Genomic DNA, 22,569 nt, shown 5'->3' with positions numbered 1-22,569 from the left:
GAAAGGTCTCTCATTTTTGTTGGTTTATTATCTTTGCAAAATTAATGTGGTCTAAGTAATGTGATCCAACAGTGTCCAATAGTGAATATACATTTGGTGCACCATGGACCGTCTATATGAGGTTAGGATTCGTCATAGTTATTATCAGGTTATACCATGTTGCACCTAGCTAGATGGAAGATTATGTTGGTATCGAGTGTGAAAGAAGTTTAGAAAGAAAAATGAAAAATAAAATTGCAGCTGATGATCGAGGTTGAATTAGTCGTGATTGAATCGAGCTAGTGATGGTCTTGTCATTAGATGGTGTTGATGCTGCTAGTTGACTTGCGCAGGCCATGATCAAGTAGGCGATGATCTTGTCCTTCGATCTGGCCAACTTGTTGGAATACTTGGTGATTTTGGAAGGAATAAAATATGAAAAAGATAATCTCACACCATGTGAAAGAATCAAATGGTTTTATTATTCAACAACACTACAATTACATTCTCTAGCAAGTAGCTCAACTAACTTTCAAAACAAACTTAACAAACTAGTTACTTGAATAGCAAGTAACTGTCAAAACTTACTCTATCTATTATTTAACGAACCAACATTGAATTATATCACAATACACCGCCTAATTCATGTCGGATAGAGCCTTCATTCCCATCATGCTCTTTAGTTCATCAAACCTACTCTTACAAAATACGATTTTTTTATTAAGAGATTATATTAAGATATTTTTTTTAAATATCAGTTGATTTAAGTTATTGCAAGTGGTGGTTGCTGAACGTGGCGTCAATTGCCTGTTGAGGAACACCTTAAAGTTCTCTGTTCGTCCTACTCGAAAACAAATATTCAAATTTGCATATAACACAAATGCATGCAGAAATTTCCATCCCTATCTTTACAATTCTCCAAACACAATGGTCCCAAGACTTAGGTTAGCTGTTACATTCCTAATTCATATCATGTTCACAAACACAAAACCTTCACTCTCAAGCAAGCCAAACTCCACATGAATCCTGTTATTCAAACCACACAATTTCAATTCTAAACCAAATTAGGCAATGCCTAATTCTTTATTATAGCATTCACATTTCACACACAAAATCATAACTCATAACTTCATTCAAATTTTTGCAGTACCATTTCCTTCTCTAAAAATCAATGGCTGCAAACTGGAATTTTTTCTCTCTCCCCAACAGCACTATCACTTACCCTCATTGGTATTCACCAAAAACTGGAATTTACAGCAGTTTACAATCTCCTAGGAACCTTCCGACCAACCCTTTTATCGATGTTGTTTCCTTCATTTTTTCTCACCCTCATGACGGGGTTTTAGCCCTTATTGATTCCTCATCTGGGACTTCCATTTCTTACTCAAATTTGTTAACTTTAGTCAAATCCTTGGCTTCTGGTCTTCATAAAATGGGTGTTTCACAAGGTGATGTTGTTTTGCTATTACTTCCAAATTCAATTTACTATCCCATTGTACTATTGAGTGTTATGTATCTAGGTGCCGTTGTTACACCATTGAATCCTCTTAGTAGTGTTAGCGAAATTCGTAAGCAGGTTAAAGAGTGTGGTGTGAGCTTTGCTTTTACTATACCCGAAAATATCAAGAAGTTAGAGTCATTAGGCATTCCTGTTATTGCTGTGCCAGAAAATGAAATGGATTTGAAGCATGATTGTTTCTCATGTTTTTATAACCTTACTTATGGTAAATTCTATTCAATAAAGAAGAATCTTATTTACGGTGACTTTGATTTGCCTCAAAGGCCGGTTATTAAACAAGAAGACACTGCTGGTATACTATATTCTTCTGGTACTACAGGTGTGAGCAAAGGAGTTGTTTTAACTCATAGAAATCTTATTGCTATGGTTGAGCTTTTTGTGAGATTTGAAGCTTCTCAATATGAATACTCTAGTTCCAAGACTGTGTATCTAGCTGTTTTGCCGATGTTCCATTTATATGGTTTATCGCTCTTTGCTACCGGATTGTTGTCATTGGGTTCTACAGTCGTTGTAATGAGGAAATATGACATCGATGAGGCTATTAGGGCGATTGATAAATATAAAGTTACACACTTTCATGTTGTTCCAATGATGTTGTCGGCATTGACAGCGAAGGCAAAGGATGGTAATAGAAGTAAGTTGCAGAGTTTAAGACATGTCTCTTGCGGTGCTGAGCCTTTGAGCAAAGGAGCTATAAATGATTTTGTCCAAGCTTTCCCTAATGTTGATTTTATACAGGTAAAGAACCTTGGAGAAAAAAGAAAATTAGCCTTAATTAAAGAACGCAAGTCATGCTACATCATTTATATAATTGATTGAGTTATTTTTCTTTGTAATTGCTGTTAGGAGCTAAATAAATGCTGGTTTCATTTAGTTATGAGAGAACTTGTGAACTAAAATAATTGTTAATAGCAGATGCTAAACACTATTTCTTCGCCGTTATGGTATTCATATTCACAACATGTTCTGGACCATAATAGTTGAACTTCACTTGTTTATGGTAAAAATGTTGATTTCCTAGATTTTTAAGGATGTGAAGCTGTATGATTGTTTCTTTTTAGGGTTATGGAATGACTGAGTCGGGCGCAGTAGGAACACGCGGCTTCAATACTGATAAGTTTCACAACTATTCCTCACTAGGGTTGTTAGCTCCAAACATGGAGGCAAAAGTGGTAGATTGGAAAAGTGGTAAGTTTTTGCCCCCAGGCCTCAGCGGTGAGCTTTGGTTGAGAGGGCCTTCAATTATGAAAGGTAAAAAAATCTGTATTTTTATAAGGTCTTGTCTATTGTGTGTAATCTTAACCTACATTTGCATGAGATTGATTCAATGATTTCAACTGCTGTGTTGCTATAACTTTTGTTTCTGTCTTATTCCTTAGCCTACTTGTACCTTTTTTTGCCTGTCTCTTTTGCTATTCCATTTGAAATTCTTAACCAAAATTTTTCCTTTATTTCATACTTCGTAGGATACTTGAATAATGAGGAAGCTACAATGTCAACAATTGATAAAGATGGTTGGCTACATACTGGAGATATTGTTTATTTTGATCAAGATGGATATTTATATTTGTCTGGCCGTTTGAAAGACATTATCAAATACAAGGGCTTTCAGGTATCAAACTTTTTGTTTATTAAACTTCTATAAGAAAATGTTCTTATACAATTTATTTTTACTAAATATGTATGCATTGTTCTTATGTATGACACATGATCTTTTACAGATTGCTCCTGCTGATTTAGAAGCTTTGTTAATTTCGCATCCTGAAATAGTTGATGCCGCCGTTACAGCGTAAGTATATGAACATTTCATTTTGTCTTCTAAAGTCCCTCTTTGGACATTAAAATATGACCTTGAGTATCACATCATTTTCGATATCAGTGGCAAGGTTGATGAAGCTGGGGAGATTCCAGTGGCATTTGTGGTCAAGAAAGTCGGAAGTGTACTTTCTTCAAAGCATGTGATCGATTACGTTGCTAAGCAGGTTTTTCTCTATGAGACAGACATGAAGTTCTATGATATTTGAATCGATATTAGTACTAGAATCGATGTCATAGTGTCTATTACTATTGGAACGGTTTTCACATATTAAACCTTTATTTCTTTCTGGCAGGTTGCTCCATACAAGAAGGTTCGGAAAGTGGTCTTCACAGACAAGATACCAAGATCTGCGACTGGGAAAATCCTCCGAAAGCAACTCAGGAATTGCTTGACTTCAAAGCTCTGAGGCATTTTTTTGGACATATCTAGAGAGTGGTCCTGAAAAACCACCAAAGACTATGCATAGTGGGTTATCATGGCATGAAATAGGTTGAATATGATTGTTTTGATACATGCATCATTCGTTCTATTAAAGGAATAAAGAACAATGTCTCTAAAAAATTCGATTCTACATATCTTGTTTATTTATTTGTAAATAGAATTATAGCAGAGATTAGAGTCCAAAACCCAGAAGAAGAAAAAAAAACTATCAATTACTGTGCCATGTACACCTCTAATCAATTATATTAAGAGATCCTTATAAGTGCACTAGAGAAATTACTTTTGAACTCTAACGATAATCGACCTTTACTAACTAACCAACTGAATCCTAATTGATCCTCTTACACAATCAACATCCTCTTAACAAAAACAACTGGTTTAGTCGATCTTGAATATCAGACATTCCATACTCTATATACTCGTCCGAATTTTTACCGTGAACATCATGCAACCTAACAATGAAGTTTTCATATGCCGGCAGCAACATGTTTTCTAAGGAAATTATTATTTGTTTCCTTAGTTGCTCGTCAAAAACACGCCATGTTGACTGAATTCCACATATCTCCCGAAACTTCTGATTGAAAAAACTGAGATTGTCCTTCATTGAATCTGCTTTAGAATTTGGCGTCATTGACTCGTCGATATCAATCTTCAAAAAATCTATCACCTTATTCCATGAGCTTCTAAAATAGAGTTCACAATATTGCTCCTTGTTTTTACAAAATCCATCATCCCAAAAGGTTTCAAGTAGGTACTTAATGTGACTTAGATTATTCATCATGAAAAAATAACGCAAAGCAGGGTCCTCGTATATTTGTGACTTAGCTTCCAAATTTATCTGAAAAAATTCCATTATAAGCTCTATCTGTGAATAGAATAAAGATGTTCCTACTCCATCAGCAACAACCAAAGGGTATTCTTGTAAGATTTTCTCCAAGTTCCTCCTTGACCAGAAAGCCAAAACGATGTAGCTGGTGGCTTCGCATGTCATAGGATGAACTCCGCCATCAGCCCAACAATCTAACTCTGCATCCGGCGTAAGAAATATCAATTTCCCAAGTTCCATGAACATGTTTCTACATACTTCACCCAACCTATTCTTGAATTTCAGTGCTTCGTTAACCAACGAATCAGTAAACAAGGATTCAAATTCGGGAATAAGATCACACGTCGTCTCAAACAAGTCAAGAATTTTAAACAAACGCCACGCTGAAGGACTTCGATTCACAAATGAATCTGCAAAATTCAATAGTTGACGCGTCGCTCCATCACAAACCTCTAAAAAACAAAGATCAGATGATTCAGAGTTTGATTCCGGAAAGACACGGTTGTAGAGTCGCCGTTCACTTGGAAATAGTATTTTAAGAGCAACCTTAGAAGCTTTAATCCATCTTCCAATCATGTAATCCTGAAATCCCATCTTTCTAAAACCTAATAATTTATTTATTAACAAATCTTCCAACCATTCTTTACGCAAACTAATGTACAAGTCATAGCACTCCTTATCAAACCCAGCATCCACCATCAATTTCGCGGTTTTGTTAAGATGATTGATTGTTTCATCCGGCAGGGCATCGATTATGAAGTTGTGATCAGTCACCACTAATTTATAGTTACCTTTAACCTTCTCCATAAACATCTTGTTAACGTTTGAATCGTTCTGCTTAAGATCATTCATACAAGTCATAAATTGTTGCATGATGCTGCTACCACCATTAGTATTTTCATCTCGTTGTGAATCAACTTGAATGACTACTCGTTGTTCTTCGAGTCCAAGACACTGAGTTTCTTGCGTAACAATTAACGAAGAGAAAGAAGACCGAATAATGATAAGACAGTAGCTGTAACAGGCTCCAACAATACCTAACAACAAACTAATCTTCATGAGTTGTACGATTAAACATCCTAGATAAAAGTACATAAGGTCCACTTCAAATCCACACTGAATTTGTCTCGACAAGCTAAGTGACATGATCGCAAAGGCAGCACATGAAAAAAGACTATATGCATCTGGTTTTCCATTCATAATTTTATCAGAGAAAAAGGAATAGACAGAAGTAATTGTCAGTAACAAAAATGCCGAATGAGCTTTGAATCGAAGACTTGTCGAGTGTTGCCATGTTGTTGCATACAAAAGCATTAGACAAATTATGAAACTGAAAACAGTGTAAAGAAATATCTTCAACAAATTCCAATTTCCAAATAGATGGTTGAAGGAAGAGCTTAGAGCATAACAAAGCAATCCAACAACAGATGAAGCAAATCCAACAAATCTCCATACCTTTTTATGCATCAGCCACCTCTGAATTTGGATGAGAGTGGCTTCTTTCATGTTCTCTCTTTCAGACTATGTTGTGATTAGAAATTGCTTTCACTTTTAGAGTATCTACTTTGTGACCATGTGTATTTCAACATGAGTTTTTGACTTTAGGAGTATCTGCTAGAAATCAACAATAATTTAGTGTACCTACTTGTGAAGATATTTTAGCATTAATATTGACTTTAAGAGCTACTATATTCACATATTCAAACTAGTCTATCTTTCTCATTATTATAAACCTTACAATCTTTCATGTAAAAAGCCATAAGATTATATAAAATAGTTTACTATCTATCATCATCAGGATTCAAATTCTAAACATATAATTTATATGGTCCATTTTTTTAAGAAAACTCGTATCTGATCCAACAACCGGCTAATCTGAGGGGACCAAAGCAAAGCTTTGTATGGACTTGTACACCGAAATTGGCACAGAGGGAATCGAACCTGAGACCTTGAGAGGAGCACACTCCAAGATCCCAAGTCAACCACTAAGCCGACCCCAAGTGGGTTTTATACGGTCCAATTACTAACTACTACTCTTCAAGGACAACTGTCCAAGTCTTATTTGCACAGATTGTGACTTGTGATGACCACAAATTAAAATATATTTTGCTATTCATAAAAACTGGATACTTTTCATTCAGTTTATTATAAATCTCATTTTACCTCAAAGCCCTGTCTGACTCAAGAAAAACATATCAGTCTTAGAATCCAAAGACAAACTAACAAACCACTACCTTTACAAATTTTCGTATGCATTAATATTTGTTTTACAAAAACTAGACTTTCCACCCGTGCTGCCGCACGGGTCATTTACATTGTAAATATAGTAGACAAAAACAAAGTTTAATAGCACACAATTACAACTTATAATTTTTACGTCATCATTTTGAGTACAAATATAATCGAAGTTTCTTATGCCTACAAATTTAGAATATTGGGTCACTTAAAAAACACAAAAGAAAAAACATAACAAATATACAATATTATGATTAAAATTCTCCTAATATGCCTTTGAAGGGCAATGACAAACAAAAAATAATAATATTTTTATGAGTAGTATTTTTAAACAAACTTCTTAAATTGAAATAATATAAGTTTACTTAAACATATACTTATATTAAATTACTTTGGAAGTTAATAGTTCACACTTAAAAAAAAATAGTTCAAAAAAAATAGTTCACACTTAAAATAATCAAACCTTGGTTTTTTTTTTTTTTTTTGAGGGACAGACCTTAGCTTGCTATACCATTGAAAAGCGAATTTAGAATATTGGGTCACTTAAAAAACACAAAAGAAAAAACATAACAAATATACAATATTATGATTAAAATTCTCCTAATATGCCTTTGAAGGGCAATGACAAACAAAAAATAATAATATTTTTATGAGTAGTATTTTTAAACAAACTTCTTAAATTGAAATAATATAAGTTTACTTAAACATATACTTATATTAAATTACTTTGGAAGTTAATAGTTCACACTTAAAAAAAAATAGTTCAAAAAAAATAGTTCACACTTAAAATAATCAAACCTTGGTTTTTTTTTTTTTTTTGAGGGACAGACCTTAGCTTGCTATACCATTGAAAAGCGAAATTGTATAATTGATTCAAATTGATAAAAAATCGTTGTAGAATAAAACTGATAAAAAAATAAATAAACTTCTCTAAATCAAGTTTAGTTGCAACAAAATCCTTGAAATAGCCACATCGAAATAGCCATGAATAATCTTTAAAAAGTAAAATTTTATACTATTTTTATTGACCGAAGCAATTGCGAGAACATAGTTTACAGTCATCATATTCTTTATGAAAGATCATGTGTCTCCTTAAATTATTCAACAGGTAGAAGAGCTACAACAAAACAAATATTTATAAAGACCAGCCTTTGATTCAATTCTTGTTTACTATCTATGACCCATTGAATTATCCATTAAAATCATTGTAAAAAGGACAAAATATTCATATTGTATTATAAGCATTCGATACATGCAAAAATTATGAACTAAGAGGACTTAAAATTATATGTTACAAATACAAAGTATTCATATAATATTGTAACTTATACTCTTTTTTTTTTTTTTTTATGGAAAACCTCTTATAATGTTGTATCCCATAAAGTAATGTCCCGGCTAATTTAGGGTTATTTCTACAATTCCAAAATTGACCATATATTCCTATGTTAACCTTGTCGGCTTGCTAAACTTGAGCCATATCCCAAATGTTAAGAGCGCTGCAAGTGCAAGGAACCAATTCTCGAGCCTCATCCACCAAGATAAATTTGCACCAATTTCGGGGAGATGCATATAGAAAACTGCAAGGAGTAGCTACAACATGTAAGTCATTAAGAGAATGTATATCAAAGAACAAATAATATCAACATATACTATAATGTGAATCCTACACTCCAGCAATGAAAAAGCTTCAACTTGACTGTAATCTTCTATCAAATGAACACTTAAAATCACATTTTAGTTAGAAACTTAGAACTCCTTGAAGCAAAACCAAAGGCTCAATTTTCATCCCAAAATATTAAAATAAAAATAAAAAAATTGGCTTAAATTACCTCATTGTTCAGATATTCAAAGACCAGCCTTTATGCTCCTTGAGTTGGCCTTTTTAACAACCAGTTCTAAGGTTATGCATTTCAGAAACAAAGGGAGATAAACTAATATAGTCACCAATACTAATATGAACAGATTATTTCCTCATAGAGAAGTATGAGAGATGGAGCAATGGAAAATGATTGAAGTTATTGTGCACAACTCGTATCACTGTTTTGGAGACTTGCATTTTTTATAGATATATTGCATTTATGATGACCAATTACAAATGAAAGGTGAACATTTTTGCAGTGAACTAATTAAATGATGTCATTAGTTGTTGTTGTAGGCATTGAGCCGTGTGATATAATAATGATAATGGGGCGCCTCTTTTGTATTGGAACTGCATCCTACACATTGATGCACGTCCATATAAATGTGTATGGGAAATATACACACACATGTTTGCAACTTTGGTCATTGAAAATGTGCATGAGAAATATGTGATACTTTAAATGTTTAAGTAATCAACAATGACATGGCAGGGATTATAAGTATCATTATAGTTGGGAAAATCAGATTTGAAATTTGAATAGTTGCCTCCAAAATCATCAGGTTAGGGTTTTGCAATTAGGTTAGCATTGTACATTAGGATTAGATATAAGATAGATGTCAATATTTAATTTAGCATTGAAAAACATAAATACATCTTCTCCCTCTTATGATATTAATAATAATAGGGGTAAATAAATATATATATAACCAAACAAACGTACTCAAGTGATTAATGAGCTCCATAAACGACGAATTGTTCAGGAGAAAATGAATTGAGTTCGATTTCTGGATGAAACAATTGTTGGCCAGACTTTACTTATCTCCCAGCAAAATTTTATATTATCATAGTCTTTTTTCCCTTGATAACGTTAACAACAACAAAAAAATTATAGGGGTCAATATGTAAAACTAACACATGCTTGAAATTTATTATTCTAACAATTTTTTAAAATTTCCATGATTTTTGTTATAGGTTTCTACAATAAGGGACGGAGGGATTATGTAATAGAGAAATAATATTTGAACATCCATTTTTTAACAACTTTTGTGACAACCCTCTCTCTCATTCATTGTACTTTGTCCTCGTGAGCTTAGCTCTGTTGGTATGGACAATGCATAAAATATGCAAGGTCTGGGGTTCGAACCCCGGCCACCACCAAAAAAAAAAAATACACTCATTGTACTTTTATTCTTTTTCTTCCTTTTTCTCTCTCTATTGTTATTGTTCAATAAAAAGAGAGGAAAAAAGCTGTCACTAAAAGTTGTTGGAAATTGGATGTCAAAATATCATTCCTCTGTGTAATATAATGCATGTCTCCTTAATATAGATATTAGATATATGATTCACAATTTGAATTTTGATTGTACACCACACTTACATTCAATATTCATCATTCATGAGTGAATTGGACACTCTTTCAACGTTACTTAATTTTTTATATATTGAGTGAAATTTACATAGATTTGGATACTTTATGTTGAGCTCATTCCATTTGGATACTTTATGTTGAACTCATTCCAAAAGTATAAGAACCATATAGATTTGACCTAATAAAAGTGTACTCCCTCTGTTTCTTTTTATAAGCAAATTTTACTTTTTAGGTTCATTCAATTAATGATGTATGTGGTTCATATGAACCACATACATCATTAATTGAATGAACCTAAAAAGTAAAATTTGCTTATAAAAAGAAACGGAGGGAGTAAATGTTAGTGTTCCTAGGACTCCTCATCCACCATTAGATTAAGCAAAACATGCAGAATTTATTATGTTTCTTCCACAACAAATCACTCTCTTTCTCTCTTGTATCAACCCACAAAGAAAAATCTGTTTCTCTCGCGCACACACTTTGGTCATTGGTGGGACAGCGATATGGGACACGAGTGGGGTGATAAAAGAGTAAGAAGATCGATGTATGGAGGGAGCAAAAGATCCAAATTATTAAATACAATTGACACACCATGTATCATCTATAAATGAGTTTGAAAACATACGATAAGGTTAGGATTGTCATAGTTTTTTGAATATGACGTGGGCTTATGAGTGCTGGTGCATGGAAAATGAACGTAGTGCTTGGAAAACAACAATTATTACAAATATGTCTCTCGTGTGTACATAAATGTGAAAATCTAGATGTTATTTCACATGAACATTTGGATGTACATGCAGATATTAGTTATGGAAAGTTAGTTGATAAAAAGACTCATAAGTTGATTGAAATAAGATTGAAAAATAATGATAAAAGAAAAATAATGTACAAACATGGTTTTAGAAAGAAAAATAAAATTTCACTTGATTACTTGCCTTGAATTAGATCATGGATGAGTTAAGATGGTCTTGTTATTGAATGTGGTTGATCGTGTTGGTTGACTTGGACAGACCATGATCTGATTGATAGGTTTGAGCAGAGATGGAGCTAGAAGGGGGACCAACAAAGGCTACGGTCCCCCCCTAAACTTTAAAAGAAAAAACTATATTGATATGATATAATACTTTTCGGTTTCAATATTTATTTTTTATAAACTTTATACAACATTGTATATTGACTTTTTTTTACTCTATATTAGGCCTTAAACATCTAAGTTTCTAAGCTTAATTGCATTAATCATTAACTAAAATCTTTAACACCGGAAAAAAAAATAGAGTCTTTTCTACAATTTATAGAAGAATCCTAATCCTTAACCAAAATTCTAGTTTATGATTTCTCGTTGCAATTTCTCTTAGGAATATCGAATCACTGTCTAGAGCCACTACCAACGATTCACTGGTCTTGATTGCACCCCCTTATGTTTGCATTTTTATTTTTTCATATTCTCTTTCTGTGCTATTCAAAGATCGTTTTAGTCTCATCATTCTTTGACAAACCACAAGGTACTTAACTTTCTTATATCCTTAAAATTTCTTATAATTTTGGATATTGATAACGGGCCATCTTACGTTATTCTTAGCATTGTTTTTAGTCATAATTTTTTATTTAGAACGAAGCGGTTCAAGAGGAATGCAGGCACTAGGAGCTTCAAGGGATGAGTCTCTCCTCACTCTAAGTCTCTAGGGTATGTTTTATTTCTTTTGTAATTTGTCTTTAGTTACCATGAGTAACTAAATACTATTAAGGTAGGGTTCTAAGATGAAAATTTATTTTATTTGTTGGATTAGTAAATTTAAGTTCTTTATTCAGTTATTTTATGAATCCTTTTTAATTTTACTATGCGAAATATTTATTTCTTCTGAAGCGAACCAACCTTGAAAAAACAATACTTAGGGATGACATAATCTAATATTGGTGAAAACCTACTCAAATTAGAAAGTAACTAAGATATCAGATTACAATAGGGTTAGGGATGACATAACCTAAGAATGAATGTCAACAGAAAAAATGGAATCAATATGTAACGAAAAAATGGAGGCACTAACTGTTAATAATCATAGAAAGTATACTTCTATCTATTATTAAACTATGTTAATGGAACAAATTGAAAAATGAGGGTGTAATGATCATGCTGCTCAATATCACAAACACTGAGGTGGGAAATTATTTTACAATGCAATTAGATAAATCAAAGCTAATGTACAAATTAAGAAGAAAAAGGAGAATATCATAAAGTAGCTACAAAACACACTTATTCATCTTCATCTTTACATGGGTATTAAAAATGACAAGGATGTGAATGAGAAAATAATGTGTGAGAAGGTGTGCTTCATCTCATAAAACGAAAGTGTGAAGATGGACATTCATTTGATTGTCTTTGGGGCAAAACAAAAAAACAATATTACTTATTACTCCATATGAATGTTACAGAAATTATGTGGTACCGATGAATGTTATGTCTCAAAGGCATACATTGTAATGTTATGTTTCATAGTCTATAAACGTTGTTTAAGAAAATTGATTTTACCATTAAAAAAAGTTAGCGACCCAGTTAATTGTTTCCTTGCCTTTCATTCAGGTGTAATTTTTTATATATAACATGCAACGTTCATATCCGAGCTACTATTAAAATTTGAAGTCGATTTTAAATAAATATCATCATTATCAAAAGTGAAAAAATACCGCAACTTTATTCTAATTGTTGGATTTGAGGACTTTTTGTTCTTAAAACCAATCCACGAACACCCATTTATCTCTACACATATTTATTGTTCTAGCAAGGATGATCTCCAGCAATAAGTTGAAGACACAGTTTCTCCCAATCTCTTTTTCTCTTCTAATCATCTCAAGATTTTCATCATTTAATTATTGAAATTGATGATAAAACAATTCAAACAAACTCACATGTGACCATGTTGGGTTAGTTTGCATCCGCCATTGTGCTTTTTAAAATGGAAAATAATTTTTTGACATCTAAAATTTAATCTACCTCTTGAAAGAGAAAAATACAAGAGAGAATCATACGATAGATATGATAAGTTGATGATCTGATAGGAAGAGAAAGATAGAGAGAAAATGATATGTTGAATGCATATATAAATATAAAGAAAAATGATATTTGTACCACCATTTTATACAATTTTTGAACAACTTTCTCTCTCATACTTGCATTATCTTTTTATTCTCTTATTTTCTTTATTTATTGTTTTTTACCAATAAAATTAGAGAGAAAAGAAGATTGTCGTAAAAATTGTTACACAAATGATTGTACAAATATCACTACAAAAATATAAAAGGTGTTCAAGTATAAATGTTCTTTTGAAATATCTACCAACCTAAATTGAACATATTTAATTTATTAAAAATTCTTATTTTTCTCCAAAACCAAACTAGCATCGCTTATGTCCACCATCAATAACATCATGCACCGAATCAACTGCTTACATCAAACCTACTACCAAAATGTCATGCCCATTTCTTCCTAGTACAACCATAATCAAAAGTGGAAAAATAGAAATTTGTCATTTTCTACCAGCAAGAAGAATTTTTGTCAAACCTAATTAATGTTTGCCAAAAACCTTGTACCAAAACTAATAGCAAAACTTCAAAAACTTGAGCACACAGTAAAACAAATTTTGTCAATGAACATACAGTACTTTAAAAACTAGTAATGTTATAAAAAAATAACAAAATGGTATCTATGAAGTTTACTTGGTATATCTCTCATCCAATCATTCAACGTCATATCATATTTTATATTAATTTATTTTGAAACAAATTTAAATGCGAAATAAATTTTGTCTACGCGGCATCGATGCCCAACTCAACTCAGTACATTAGGTTCGACTCGTTGACGCGAATCAGATAATTCAAAAGTATATTTTTTGTCAAAAAAAATTAGATCTTTGTCCTTTTAATTTTTTATAGAAAAAAATGGCAAAAATTGAATTAAAATAAAATATATCACAACATAAGGTGCTTAAAAGATTTTTTTTGACAAAAATAAGGTGCTTAAAAGATAGACACAGATACTCTCACAAAAAAAAAAAGATAGGCACAAATACAAAAATATAAAAACCAAAATAAAAATACAAAAGCACGTCAAAACCAATATAACAAAAACCAACAAAATTCTACAACTAGAATTGAGAATATCCTCAAAATACTCTTCAAATTCCAAATTGTTAAATATTATTAAGTAAACTTGTGAACCAAACGAGTCGAACTACATATAGCTTAAGTTCAACTTTGTAACGACCCGAATTTTTTGGACGTTAATTAGCACAATTCTTAGTGAAAAGATGAATATTTTTTTAAAAAAAAATGATAATATCATTAACGTGAAACTCATCATCTGTAAAATAAAACAATAAATAATTTTCTTTTTGAATTTTCAAAATAGTAAATCAGAGTTGTCGTACATCAAAAGTATAATTTTCCTATGAACAAGACACTTGGCCTTTTTCTACCCAAGACAAAACCTAGTTGGTCATAATTCCGGATGCTTGTGAAAAGTTTTCTTAACAAGGCTAATACCAGTGTCGGAATATATCAAGCCTCCAAATGTGCACCACCATTTTACTTGCGTCTTCATCTACTAGATCACTTTGCCTCCTCGGCGTCACCGCCAAGGAGGAAAGACGGATTGATGGTCATCTGTCCAAAAGTAAGGGTCATCTCCAACTAACAAACATAGTTCAAATATGCATGCAGATATAAATTTACACAAAAGATAACCAAATAAATAAATAGATCGTACAAGACACATGACTCAGTTCCATAATCACCACACCTCGCCTTAAGTTACAACCTAACTAAAATGCGTTAATCCCTATTGGTCAATCTATATGAAAATGCTCATGATCCGGATTTCACCTATAAACGGAGCCAAATGTCCCACCATTGGACAATATACCCCACCATTGGGTAATAACTCCTAAAATTTCAATGTTCAGTACCCCACCATTGGGCATTATTCTGAATCACCTAATGCATATGAATCGCCACTACCCCACCGTTGGGTAGTAACTCCTAAAACTCGATGGTCAGTGCCCAGCCATTGGGAATTTGTCTGAGTCATCTAATGCATGAATGTCTCCGTAAATACCACATCGTTGGGTAATATCCTAAAATCAAAAGTCTAATATCCCACCTTTGGATATAGTTTTGAATCACCATTTTAGTTACTTAAGGTTATTCATATTAGTTTGTGTGTTTTAATCCATAATCATGATTAGCAAACACTTAAGAGTTTAGTTTGTTACAAAGAGATCAGTTTTGTTACAGAGATTGTTTAGTTTGTTACAAAGTTTTAACAGCTAGTTACAAAGATTTAATAGTTAGTTACAAGAGACTTAATCTCTAAGTCATTGTATATATATAAATGCTTGTAACTCTTCCATAATAATGTGAATACAATTTTTCTTCAATATTCTCTCTCTCTCAAAATCATAACAAACTCATCATCACCTTAACCAACTTCATCTTCTCCATTGAAACCCAAATTTCAGTTTGCTTTCACACCAAGAAACCAATTGCTGCGCTAATAATTGGCATCTAGAGCTCTGGTTTTTCATTCTGGGAAACACGAGAGACATTGTGAGGGGTGATTTTTTTGGGAAACACGAGTGAAGTGTGAAGATTCAAAGGTTTCGTGCGAAGCAATCATGGCCAACAATGGAGGTTTTGGTACAAATATACTGGTTCTTGATGGGAAGAATTGGGAAAGGTGGAGTGCATTGATGAGGTCGCTATTTGGCGCGCAAGATGTTCTTGAATTGGTTGAGAATGGATATGAAGATCTTGCTGCAAACGCAACTGATGTTCAAAGAGCTGCGTTCAGGGAACAGAAGAAGAAAGATTGCAAAGCGTTGTTCTACATCCAACAGAATGTGGATTCTAATCACTTTGAGAAGATCTCAAAGATAACAAGATCCAAAGAGGCTTGGGATATTCTGGCAAAATACTATGAAGGAAGTGACAATGTGAAGAAAGTGAAGCTTCAGTCATTGAGAAGAAAGTATGAGTTAATGCTGATGGAAGAAGATCAAAGGATCAATGATTACATCTCCAAATTGCAATCTGTAGTGAACCAGATGAAGGCATGTGGAGAAGAAGTTTCAGATCAGCAAGTTGTGGGTAAGATAATGAGATCTCTCACATCTAAATTTGATATCATAGTAGTTGCCATACAAGAATCCAAAGATGTGAAAACTCTGAAGATTGAGGAACTTCAATCATCACTTGAAGGTCATGAGATGTTAGTGATTGAAAGAAGTTCAGAAAGAAGTGCCCAACAAGCTCTGCAAGCACAAACCATCAAGAAGGATGGAAGTGACAAGAATTCAAAGCAAAGAGGGAGAGGAAGATCCAAGAAGGGAAATTGGGGTAAGCCTGATGAAAAGGGTGAAAATTCAAAGTCTGGTGCAGCTTCTGGTCAAAATCAGAACAAAAGGAAAGATTTTGATAAGAGAAAGATTCAGTGTTACAACTGTGATAAGTTTGGACACTATGCTGATGAATGTTGGCACAAGAAAGATGGAAAGAGAAATCAGAAAGGTGAAGAAAAGGCAAACATGGCACAAGATGGTTCAGATTCTGAAGTAGTTTTGCTGATGGCTACTACATGTGAAGGAAATCCACTTTGTGAGGATTGGTACCTTGACTCAGGGTGCTCCAATCATATGACTGGACATAGAGAATGGCTGATTAACTTTGATTCCTTAAGGAAAACAAATGTTAGACTTGCAGACAACAGAAATCTTGAGTCAGAAGGTATTGGTGACATTGCTATAAAGATGAAGGATGGAAGAAATGCATTGATAGAGAAGGTGTTACTGGTTCCAGGAATGAAATGCAACCTATGGAGTATTGGGCAACTGATTGAAAAGGGATTTTCAGTCACTATGCATGGCAACACCTTGAATCTATATGATAAGCAACAAAATCTGATACTGAAGTCAAAGTTAACAAAGAATAGAACCTTTCTGTGCAGCATTCAAAATGCCAAAGATGTGTGTATGTCAACTGCTTCTGATGAAAGTGTAAACTGGTTATGGCACATGAGGTATGGTCATCTAAATTTTAGAAGCTTATCATACTTAAGCACTAAGAATTTAGTATCTGGTTTACCAGTTTTGGATGCAAATAAGAAAAACTGTGAAACATGCTTGAAGGGCAAGCAAAGTAGGCTCCCATTTGTGTCTGAGAAGCCTAAGAGGTCCAAAACTGCTCTAGAGGTTGTTCACTCTGATATTTGTGGCCCATTTGAGGTTCCTACAATAGGTGGAAGCAAGTACTTTATCACCTTTGTAGATGAGCATACCAGGATGCTTTGGTTATACACTATAAAGTTAAAGAGTGAAGCTTTAGAAGTGTTCAAGAAATTTAAAGTCTTAACTGAGAAGGAAAGTGGAAAATCAATTAAGATTTTAAGAACAGATGGTGGTGGAGAGTATACCTCTAAGAGTTTTGAAGAATTTTGCAGCAATGAGGGTATATCTCATGAAGTGACATCTCCTTATACTCCTCAACATAATGGCTTGGCAGAGAGAAGAAATAGAACAATCCTTGACATGGCCAGAAGTATGTTGAAACAGAAGAATATGCCTCATATGTTTTGGGGAGAAGCAGTTAGTACAGCTACTTACATTTTGAACAAATGTCCAACTAAGAAGTTGAAGAACAAAGTGCCAGAACAAGCTTGGAGTGGAAGAAAACCAAGTGTCAAACACTTGAAAGTGTTTGGATCTATCTGCTATAAGCACATTCCAGATGCAAAGAGAAGCAAGTTGGATGATAAAAGTGAGAAAATGATCTTGCTTGGTTATCATTCAACTGGAGCATACAAGTTGTATGATCCAATAAGTAAGAAAGTTCACATTAGCAGGGATGTAATAGTAGATGAGAATGAAGCCTGGAAATGGGAGACTAATACTGAGATAAAGAATGTGAACTCACATATTTTCACTGAATCAGATCAGAGTGAAGCATCTGATGAAGACATGGAGGTAGCTCAAGATGATATAGAGATTGCAGCTGATTCTGAAGTTGATTCTAATGATGATCAAGCCACACCACCAGTTATGAGGCCACAAAGAAACATGCATGCTCCCAGAAGACTAGAAGATTGTGAGATATTGCCTGATAGTGCAGTGAATAATGAAGGTGAACTCATTCACTTTGCATTATTGGCTGATGCAGAACCTCTAAACTACAAAGAAGCAATTCAAACTGAAGTTTGGAAGAAAGCTATGATTGAAGAAATCAAAGCTATTGAGAAGAATAACACCTGTAAACTTGTTGAGTTACCTGAGAAGAAGAAAACCATAGATGTCAAATGGATTTTCAAGGTAAAACTGAATCCTGATGGGTCAGTTTCTAAATACAAAGCCAGATTGGTTGCTAGAGGTTTCTTACAGAGATATGGTGTTGACTATAATGAAGTATTTGCTCCTGTTGCTAGATTAGAAACAATAAGATTGGTAGTGGCACTTGCAAGCAGCAAAAACTGGTCACTATCACACTTGGATGTAAAATCTGCATTTCTGAATGGACCTTTGGATGAAGATGTGTATGTTACACAACCACCAGGATTTGAAGTAAAAGGGAAGGAGCACATGGTGTACAAATTACATAAAGCACTCTATGGCCTGAAGCAAGCACCTAGGGCATGGAACAAGAGGATTGATCAGTTCCTACTTCAAACTGGCTTCAGGAAATGCAAAGCAGAATATGGTATGTATGTTCAGAAACTAGCTGATGAGAACATAACTATAATCTGCCTATATGTAGATGATTTACTAGTGACTGGAAGTAATCAAAGTGAGATTGAGAAGTTCAAACACACTATGAAGAGTGAGTTTGAAATGACAGATTTGGGAAAGCTATCATATTTCCTTGGATTTGAATTCACAACTAGCAAAGCAGGCATAGTGATGCATCAGCAGAAGTACATTGGAGAACTGCTTGAAAGGTTTCAAATGATTGATTGCAATATTGCATCAAATCCATCTGAAACAAATGCTAAACTGGATGAATGCAGTAGTGAAGAAAGGGTAGAGTCCACTGAATTCAAACAGATAGTTGGATCATTGAGATACTTATGCAATAGCAGGCCAGATATATGCTTTGCAGTAAGTATCATCAGTAGATTCATGAATGATCCAAGAAAGTCTCATCTCACTGCAGCAAAGTGGATATTGAGATATGTGAAAGGTACACTAAAGTATGGCCTGTTATTTCCAACTGTTAACAAAGAAGGAGAAGCTGAACTAGAGGGATACTCTGATTCAGATTGGTGTGGTGATAGATTGGATAGGAAGAGCACTTCTGGCTACCTATTCAAGTTCAATGGTGCTGCAATCTCATGGTGCACTAAGAAGCAACCAGTCACTGCTCTTTCTTCATGTGAAGCTGAGTACATTGCTGGTACATTTGCAGCATGTCAAGCAATATGGCTTGACAATGTGATGAAGGAACTTAACTGTGAAGTTAAGAAACCACTGAAATTGAAGATTGACAACAGGTCAGCCATCAATTTGGCAAAGAATCCAATTGCACATGGCAGAAGCAAGCATATAGAAACCAGATTCCACTTCATCAGGGAACAAGTCTCAAAAGGAATGATTGAAGTGGAGTATTGTCCTACTGAAGCTCAATTGGCAGATGGTTTCACAAAGGCTCTGAAGATTGATAGGTTCACTTGCTTGAGAGACAAGCTGGGTCTCATTGAATGTTAGGATTATGGATTAAGAGGGGTGTATTAGTTTGTGTGTTTTAATCCATAATCATGATTAGCAAACACTTAAGAGTTTAGTTTGTTACAAAGAGATCAGTTTTGTTACAGAGATTGTTTAGTTTGTTACAAAGTGTTAACAGCTAGTTACAAAGATTTAATAGTTAGTTACAAGAGACTTAATCTCTAAGTCATTGTATATATATAAATGCTTGTAACTCTTCCATAATAATGTGAATACAATTTTTCTTCAATATTCTCTCTCTCTCAAAATCATAACAAACTCATCATCACCTTAACCAACTTCATCTTCTCCATTGAAACCCAAATTTTAGTTTGCTTTCACACCAAGAAACCAATTGCTGCGCTAATAATTCACCCATAAACAAATATTAAAACAACACCACAGAAATGATACACATAATATTCATGCCAAAACAACAACACCAAGATAATTACCACATCACCAATATATAGCTCATAGCATTCATTTCAAAACAACACACTATGATAATCATCACAACACAAATATATACACACATACACGTACGGAAGCGCGTGGAATGATGCCCTTACCTTTGCAACAGCAACTCCTAAAATCTCCATGAAGCTTTGTTTGTTCCACTACGTCTATACCTTCACAAAATAATTCACCACTAATTCTTAATGCCAAAACTAACTTACATTTTAACATTCAAGGATGAAGGGTTTGGCTAAGGGTTCTCATCAAAATATGAATATTTTACTTAGATACTCACAACGACTACTTCTTTAAAATTAAGTCCAAAAGATAAAGACATGTAAGATAATCTTTTAAGTATTTGATAATAAAACTTGTTTCACTCAACTCAGTTAGTAGTGGACCTCCAACAATCACGTTTTCAAATAAAATTTTCCCAAAGATCAATTCCTAAATCACCAAGAATAATTCAACAAGAAAACTCATTACGTAAAAGAACAAAGCTTTCAAATAATCATTTTTAAGTTCAAAAAGTATACTTCTGGAAATAAAACTATATTTTTAACTCAAAATTTACTTAAGGTTATATTCATCTAGTCAAACATATAGATAATAGCATACTCTATTGTCATATTAGGTCTTGTTATTTAAGAAAAGTTAAATTATACTTGCTTTAACCATAAAATTTTGATCGACTAATTAATCATTAACTAATAAACCATTTTAACTCATTCAAGATTACTAGAACAAGGGGCTAATTTTGCTTATGGTTAAACTCATAAAAATATGGCCCGTTAAAATAGAATTTCATCAAAATACTTAGATAATGATTCAAATATAAATTTTAGATCTAAATGAAAATTGGAGTAAAATTTAACAAAGCAACACTGATATCTTAACCCCATCTTTTCTTTCAATTTACATTTCAAAATTACTACTTTAAGGTCATAATAATAATAAATTGGTTTGTAAGAGAGAAAAAGTTTAAGGACTCTACATGCTACGTTTTCTACAAAAATGTGATTGATGATTTTGATTCTTTAATAATAAAAATGACAATAAGAATACTAGTAGGATTCTTACTTGGTTATGATAATTTTGTTAAGATTGTCTTTGCTCTCTCTTGGCTCTTCTTTGCTCTCTCTCTTACTTGGTTATTTAATAAAATCTCTCATGAAATAAAGAAATCAACACTCCCCAATGCTAATAATTAATTACTCCCTCCGTTTCAAAATGAGTGTCGCTTTAGCCAAAAAAAATTGTTTCAAAATGAGTGTCGCTTTCAGTTTCCAATGCAATAATAACTTTTTCTTTTCAATTGTACCCTTCAATTAATACTCTGCACACTACTTCCAAAGTATTACTTTTAAAACTAACCAATAGTTAATAAGGATAATTTGTAAAATAACTATTCACTTTCTTTTAATCATTGCATTTCTTAATATGTGTGTAAACACCTAAAACGACACTCATTTTGAAACGGAATGAGTATTAATTAATGACCAATGAATCAAGCATACAAATACTATTTGGTTGTGAATTAGTGAATTGAATTTGATATGCTGCACAAAATTCTTGACATTATTGAACTTAGCACTTTTACATAAAAAAACTAATATTAATTAAATAAAAACTAAAGATAATCAGAGACTTACCTTCAAACTATTGGTTCATCTTGTTCAACACGTTATGAAAAATAAAAAACGATTTGAAATGATTGTGATGAAATAAGAAGTTTAGGGATTTGGAGTTAGTTACCTTTTCTTCTTGGGTCTTGTTAACCGGTGCCCCCGGAGCACTGGTTAAGGAATCCTAAAAAGGAAAATTTGATTTAAAAGTAACACTTTTTTGACTTTTGAGAAATTGATTACACAATTTTCAATACAAAAGCTACTATATTTGCTTCCTTAACTAGTTCTCCCAGGACACTGGTTAACATTTTCCATTCTTTTTATGTGTCTTGAATGATTGGACAGCGAATCCACCGGAAAGTTGGGATTTGACGGCGATTTCGGGTTTGGCGGTGGTATCGATTGAGAGCGAAAATGAGAAAATTGAAAGAGAGATGAAAGAGAGGTTGGAAAAGAGAGCGAAGGGTGCGAAAGAGATGAAAGAGAGTGAATTCAATTTGAATTAATGTGAATAACAATGTTATATTAATTAATGTGAATTTCCAAAGTTGACCTTGTAATATTGATGGGTAAAGAATAGTAACGTTTCATCCACTTTGAATATCATTACCTCAATTCTAAAGATCCCCACCTAACTTGAGTTTTCTTTTCATCTTAAGATTATGAAAATTAATTATTTTCTGTTTCCACATG

At 33.2% G+C, this 22,569-nt stretch overlaps 1 protein-coding gene, 1 long non-coding RNA gene and 1 pseudogene across 3 annotated transcripts; 1 reads left to right on the top strand and 2 right to left on the bottom strand.

Moving 5' to 3' along the window:
- The first annotated feature begins 772 nt into the window (after window positions 1–772).
- LOC146920586 (4-coumarate--CoA ligase-like 6) lies at window positions 773–4,034 on the top strand. Its single transcript, XM_085714004.1, has 6 exons — window positions 773–2,236; window positions 2,560–2,749; window positions 2,965–3,110; window positions 3,220–3,287; window positions 3,378–3,480; window positions 3,610–4,034. Exons 1-6 carry the CDS (start codon window positions 1,151–1,153, stop codon window positions 3,721–3,723), a joined length of 1,707 nt encoding a protein of 568 aa, XP_085570130.1. The 5' UTR covers window positions 773–1,150; the 3' UTR covers window positions 3,724–4,034.
- Window positions 3,872–21,381, bottom strand: LOC146920584 (exocyst complex component EXO70B1-like; annotated as a pseudogene). Its single transcript, XR_015011834.1, has 3 exons — window positions 21,329–21,381; window positions 20,362–20,421; window positions 3,872–6,195 (listed from the first exon to the last, which is right to left on the bottom strand). The product of XR_015011834.1 is annotated as an exocyst complex component EXO70B1-like (transcript).
- Window positions 8,025–8,986, bottom strand: LOC146920585 (uncharacterized). Its single transcript, XR_015010724.1, has 2 exons — window positions 8,649–8,986; window positions 8,025–8,396 (listed from the first exon to the last, which is right to left on the bottom strand). It is a non-coding gene; the product is annotated as an uncharacterized LOC146920585 (long non-coding RNA).
- Window positions 21,382–22,569: the final 1,188 nt, after the last annotated feature.

Source organism: Medicago sativa, chromosome 5 (assembly GCF_051527215.1).
Source record: "Medicago sativa cultivar Bolivia chromosome 5, Bolivia_mono, whole genome shotgun sequence".
Classification (NCBI taxonomy): domain Eukaryota; kingdom Viridiplantae; phylum Streptophyta; class Magnoliopsida; order Fabales; family Fabaceae; genus Medicago; species Medicago sativa.
This window is presented reverse-complemented; position numbering and strand designations above follow the sequence as displayed.

Excerpts from the sequence above, each read along its gene's own strand:
- LOC146920586 (XM_085714004.1), top strand. The coding sequence starts at position 1,151 with ATGGCTGCAAACTGGAATTTTTTCTCTCTCCCCAACAGCACTATCACT. Across the intron at positions 3,288-3,377 it reads GTTGATGCCGCCGTTACAGC|TGGCAAGGTTGATGAAGCTG; the intron begins GTAAGTATATGA and ends TTTCGATATCAG. Across the intron at positions 3,481-3,609 it reads TCGATTACGTTGCTAAGCAG|GTTGCTCCATACAAGAAGGT; the intron begins GTTTTTCTCTAT and ends TCTTTCTGGCAG.